General features: G+C 40.9%; 1 protein-coding gene across 1 annotated transcript in view; it reads right to left on the bottom strand.

The window, feature by feature from the left end:
* Positions 1 to 6,504, bottom strand: part of adam19a (ADAM metallopeptidase domain 19a) — a gene marked incomplete at its 5' end in the record, with an annotated part of 147,455 nt that overhangs the window by 7,904 nt on the left and 133,047 nt on the right. The window contains 2 exon segments of the mRNA XM_034236632.1: positions 2,995 to 3,246; positions 4,944 to 5,043. Coding sequence (XP_034092523.1) covers positions 2,995 to 3,246; positions 4,944 to 5,043 — 352 coding nt within the window.

Genomic DNA, 6,504 nt, shown 5'->3' with positions numbered 1-6,504 from the left:
TTAAAATACGATTAATTGAGCAGCCCTAATTCAAACTACCACTACAGAAGAGATCAGGGGCCTCATTTATAACGCCGTGCGTAGGATTCACGTGGGAAGGTTGCCTACGTAGTAGAAATCCGAAAAATAGGTCCATACATTTTCCACCACTTCCCGATTCACCAAACATTGCGCACCGGCGAGGAAAGTGCGTACGGCACTTCCTACGCCGGTTTCCCTTTATAAATCACAACCGACTCGAAATGCGGTGCAGCTTTTGCGGGCTTCACGTAACGCCCATATTTGCCTATAAATAGTCAAAGAAACGCCCATTCAATCATTCATTCTGACTGACTTTATGAAGAAGATCGCAGGAAATGACGACAGAACAGCTAAAAAAGACATCTCACACCGTGTCAGAAGTGGGTTATTTTGGGGAGGTCGAGCTAAATCATATTGTTTGGTGGATGCAGTTTGAACCAGAGTAGCAGCATGGAGGTCGGATCGTCACCAACATAAATAAATAAGTGGTCCGAAAAAGGTTAATGACAAAAACAATACACATAGCCTTCCTCAGGCAGTGTGTTTGTACCGGGGACAGGAGACCCCCCCTTGATGAGAGACTGTAAGACCTGATCGGGGAATCCCTCCGGAGTGGAGTCATGACGACTGGATCTGAATTATGTTTTTGTATGTGGTGGTTTGTGTTCCAGCTGTCGATCAGCTGTGCGCAGCGTCTCCACTGCAGCCTGTGCGTCTCAACCCCCCCCCCCCACCCCCCCCCCCCTCCCCAGCAACTCTATATCCACCAGTTAAAAGAAATACAACTAATGTGTTGTGTTATATCAGCTGTACAATTTACCACATATGGTGTTCTTAGCTTCCATACCTCCTGTGTTTGAGCGACTTATCAAGTCTTGGCAAACGGCATAAAACATGATTAAACATGATAGTATATAAAACCATGCTCGTACCTACAACCTATAGAAATGCAACACGGCGTCAGTTTAGACGTAATTCTGTCCTCCTGCTTACCGCATCATTTATGAGAAAACATTTCATAACATTAACACAACATATTCGAGGTGGTTTTAAATAACATATCCGTATTTATTTATTTCTCCAAGTTATGTTTTTGTGTGCACTGAGGAGTCTCAAACAGGCGTTTGTTTAATCATTTTAAGATTGGCTTCAATCAATGTTTGAAAGTGAATTCTTCATATCTGATAAATGAGAGGTAACATTTTGTTTATGGTATTATTTCCACATATTTCTCTCCATTCTTCCTTCTGCCAACGGTGTCGCAGTTTCTCGTCTCTCCCGTTGTTGTGCTTAGTGCGTACGCATGGGTTAGAGTTTGCGTGGAGGACCGCACGTTTTCCTGTCAAGTTAGTATTTTATAAATCGCAAACATTGCGTAGAAACTGGCGTAAGCAATATTTTGAGCGTATATCCCTTTATAAATGAGTCCCCTGATCACAAAGTGAACTCGCATGAAATATTGGATATTTGACAAAAACAAAACAAAGCGATATGACATTCAAACTCGCTTCAAAGAGAAGCACTGATGAGAGGATGAATCAATGAGAAAGCAATCAGATAAAAAAAACCCACAAATGTTATTAATTGTTTCTCCAGATGAAATCATGTAAGGAATTCTCTGGCAGAGAAAGTCCAGCGGTTTCTCATCAGCTCTGTGAACCTGCTAATAGTTCTGAATTACTTTTACAAATGATACATTTAGCTGCAGTCAGGAGCAATAATACGTGTTTTACAGCATGGCTTTTCATATAAAGGTAGCACATCTGCAGCCCCCCACCCCACACTTTGTAAACAGGAAGTATATGTTACCATGGATTCAGTGAGTAATTCCCTGGGCTACAACTTAAACCCTGTTATTTTTAAGCTTTTTTACAAATGTGTATGCTGAATTCGCTATTAGCTGTTCCTTTGTGCAGTGTTTGTGTGTTGAACTATCCCTGGATCATTTTGATACTAAAATAAGTGTAATAACTGATGATTTCAGACAATTTCTTGAGTATTTGTATCAGTCTCAACAGGGATTCACTACAGCTGTTGAATACTCTCTAAATGGAAAAACATGGCATCTTTGGAGACAAAACTATTTAACACAAGTGAATTTGGAGTGAGCCAACGACTATGCAGTTGGAGCTCTATTTATATGTTGATCAGAAATGTGGCATTTAAGCCCTTTTCAGATAGATATAGATATATTTGTCTAGCAGAGGTGAAGTGATTTTAACATGTTTCCCTAGAAATAAAAGCCATCAGGAGAGGAACACCACATCATTCTCTAGATATGTAAGAATGTGGTTGTTGTACTGTCAGCTACAGGTAAGTAATGCTTTTCTCTCTTGGCTGGTGCTGCTCAATGTCCATTTCTATTACAGACCAAATCCTGTCATTTTGCGATGGTTAAATGCCTTCTGGACCACTGACATAAATTATAGAGGAAGATACTGAAGCCCAAATGGAGCTTAAATCATATTATCCTATAAATATTCTCTAATTGCTCCAGTGTCAATCTGACCTAGCTGAATCCATTGTACAGAAGGCAATTTATAATCCACTGCCTTGTAGAAATACCTGAGCTCACAAAACATAGTCTGCTTTTATGAGGCTCTTTCTGTACTGTAAGTACTCTCACTAAAATAGAGATGTATTTAACAACTGTCTGGCTGCCTGACAGCTCCCGGTGATGTCCTGTTGGTATTTTATTTAGTTTTTTTTAATACATTAAACCACAATAAATGGGAATGCCTATATAGTAGTTCTCCCTACACTTAATATCAAAAGTCAGCCTCTCGCTTAATGAGAGAAGAGGTAAGAATCGGTTTCCTAAAATATATATTCTTAGTGGCTTCCTGTCTATAAGTTGTTCCATTTCTCAATTCTATTCTGGCCTTTACATTAGGTAGTATGCATTTTAGGTTATAGTTTTATAATTCAATTGTATTTGTTCACAGCTAAGAAACGGGTGAAAGATGGCCTCACCAGTGGAGATCGTGTTGGGTTCAGGGGCAGGGGTTTCTTGGGTGGGCTGAGTCTCTGTGGGGTTGCAGGGGATTTAGGTGGGGCCGTTGGGGGCTTGCTGGCTGGCAGAGGCGGGCGAACCACCTTGACACCCCGGGAACCGCCCATGGGGGACTGGCTGGGTCTCAGAGGTCGCACTATGTTCACTGGCTGGGTGCCATTAGACACAGGGCCCGGTCTGAGAGGCAGGACCTCTTTGCTGGTGTGAGGAAGCTAGGACCAGAACAGAGACAACAACATCAACTTGCAAAATCTTGGAAAAGCTTGTCTACATCCAATGGACAGAAAACATAAACATCATTTGATTTATAAGCTCTAGTCTGGTTCCAGAGTGAGGTATGGTTCTGAAACTGCTCTGGTTAGATATGAAATAACCCCATGTGGCAGTGGGGTGTGGTTAGTGCCCCGGATGCTGGAGTGTTGGAGTGGCTCAGCCGGAGACCAGACAGCTGGACAAGGATCAGGTAAACAGTTAAACAATAGTAGTATGTGGGTAACCTGGTTCTTGTCCCTACAGTACAGTAGGCAGTTGAGATTTGTGAATTGTAAAAGTAATTCTTACTTTTGGACTTAAATTAAGCATTTGTCATTGTTTGATCACAACATTATTATAGGCTCCCTAAGATGGTTTTATTCTATGAGGCAATGAGATCTCTCACCATTTGTCTGATTCAAAGCGAACATTCCATACGGAGTGCCTCAAGGCTCTTTCCTGGGTCCACTACTTTCTCGACATATATTAGAACTAGGAGACATTGTGGATGAGCACAAGATTGATTTTCTTAGATATGCAGATGAAACGCAATTCCATATAATGGAGCTGTTGTTCCTGATGACCTCTGTGCACTTTAATGAATCTTTGACATCAATTTATGGACTGGAGAAGTTTCCTTAAACTACATTTAGAAAAAATAAAAGACCATAGTAACTGGTCTGAATGAGCAAAGAAAGAAACTGTGCCTACTATTTACAACGCGTTATATGAAAATTACATGTCAGACAAGAAATGTAAAATTCTTACCATCAACTCTGTCTCACCTAGAATTTAGTTTAGCTGATTTTTACTACTACTATCTTATTTGTTTACCTTGTTAAATTGTTACATTTATGTTAAGGATTTTTACTTACTTCTTATTCTATATTTAATGCTTTTACTTTCTCTCTCTTTTCTATCCAGTAACCAGATGTGTTCAAATTTAGATTTTTGTGTATCTCACTTTATTACCTCGTTAAGTGTTTCTGTCATTACTTATCATTACTAGCTGTTACGCTTAGTACAGTAAATACATCTGAGCTGCATTTTGTTTATTAATATGTCGGATGCATTTGTACTCTTGTTATTCTTATGAAGGCGTATTCATTTTATTACCTTCTCCCTCATAATGTACCTCTTTGTACTTCTTGTATTTGTACTCTAACCTTGACCTACTAACCAATCAATTTTAAATACATATTATAGCAAGAAGGAAAAAGGGACATGAGGAAATGATGCTGAAGGCACATTGCACGAGAGTATTGCTGTGAACACTGGAGGGGGCAGCCTCTAAGTGGTAACACAATATAACAAGTTGCTGTAAAATGAGGCAATTTAATATGAAGGTCAAGGTCTATTATTCACTAAAAGGCCGCAAGAGAAACAGTTAAGTTACTACACACACACACACACACACACACACACACACACACACACACACACACACACACACACACACACACACACACACACACACACACACACACACACACACACACACACACACACACACACACACACACACACACACACACACGCACACACACACACACACACACACAACACACACACACACACACACACCACACACACACACACACACACACACACACACACACACACACACACACACACACACACACACACACACACACACCCCCTTGTGGCTGCTAGCTTTGTTGATTGGTCCGACCACCTTCAGGTGAAAGGCAGGATTCAGATGGCCGTTTTTCCCTTTCTCCACCGATGCCTCCATCCTGAGCAGAGAAATGAGGACAGGAGGAAAATAAAACACAAGAAACCATCGCTCTTCTTAATGTAGCATTGATTTCAGGGCCCCGAGTGGGAAAATAGAAAGCAGAAAAGTCTATAGGAAGTTTATCATCCAGGAAGATGTGAAAGAAAATAAGATGAAGCTGACAGTTTCACCTCATCAACTTGATAGCTATATGTTGGAGTGTTTGTGTCCATTGAATGTCCACTTGTTTCCCTTTTATCTCTGTTTTGGTTTCCACCGACTCCTAAGGAACATATGTGTCTTTTTATCTGCTAAATTCTCCACTATGTTAACCAGCTACTATCTAACTGTGTTCACTGCTGTTACAGGTAGTGTACAGTGGGTTTATTAGAGATGTTTACTGACAAACCACTAGCATCTGCCTGCTAGTGGTGGAGAGCTGTGAGACTCAACCAAACCGTAGAGCCATAAAACCAAAGCAATGAACAAGAGGTTAAAGGGGAACTGCAGCATTAATGTGCACTGGATTCCTCAAATGTCATACAATAGAGTGGTTTAGTGCAGCTCTACAATTCAAGATGTCACAAGCTTACTTGCTATGTATATGTTCCTTTCACCATACAGTACATGTGTGGACATGTGATCTAGTGGAACAACACAGTAAACTACAGTCAACCTAAATATAAGAAGCTTCACAAAGGAAGGATTTATTGCAGGGTTTCATGTGATTGAACTGGCTCTTAGCTGATTGGACAGCTTTCCAAGCATACTGGATATACTGTATGTGTGCTTAGAAAGGCCTTTAATCAGCTTGAGACACCCACTGTTCCACTGTTGAACTGTAAATGAACCCAAAGGATTGGCCATGGAACAAAACCAAAAAAAGGAGAGGGTTTCCAGAGCAGTTAGTGCCCTTAAGAGATTTTTTAATCATCGTAGCAGCTCAATTTTCTCTATCATGAGCCACTCATTTAGCTGTCTCCCTTTAGCTGCATTTAACGTCAAATCCTCCAGAGGCCCAACATCACCAATATTTAGCCCCCCCAGTCTCCAACTGGAAGGTCAGAGTCTTCAGGACGGCTGCTGTAGTGCTGGATCCTCTCCAGATACATTTCTGTTCTTTAAATCACTGAGTATTCTCAGAGGCACTAACTCAGCCAGTGTTATGAGAGGCTGTTCCTCTGGGTGAGGAATATGGCGGTGCTTAAAAAGGAAGCTCTGGGGTTTACGAGGATGTTGTTTGGTTCTGACAGAGGAGAGCTGCAGCACAAAATATGACATTTATACTGAGAAGTTCCGGCGTATGAATGAATCTGCTTTGAGTACTATCAGACGTGGCAATGAGCACTTCCTTCCTTATTTCTGTTCTGTAATTCAACATTTGCCTTCCTGCTTTCCATTACTATTTCTCCCTCCATTAACCTCATTTTTTAAATTCATTCTGCTGCCTAATTTTTTCTACTTCTTTTCCACCCCTTGC

Source organism: Gymnodraco acuticeps, unplaced genomic scaffold (assembly GCF_902827175.1).
Source record: "Gymnodraco acuticeps unplaced genomic scaffold, fGymAcu1.1, whole genome shotgun sequence".
In the NCBI taxonomy this organism is placed as follows: domain Eukaryota; kingdom Metazoa; phylum Chordata; class Actinopteri; order Perciformes; family Bathydraconidae; genus Gymnodraco; species Gymnodraco acuticeps.
Note: the sequence above shows the minus strand (reverse complement) of the source record. Positions and strands in the feature narration are given on the sequence as shown.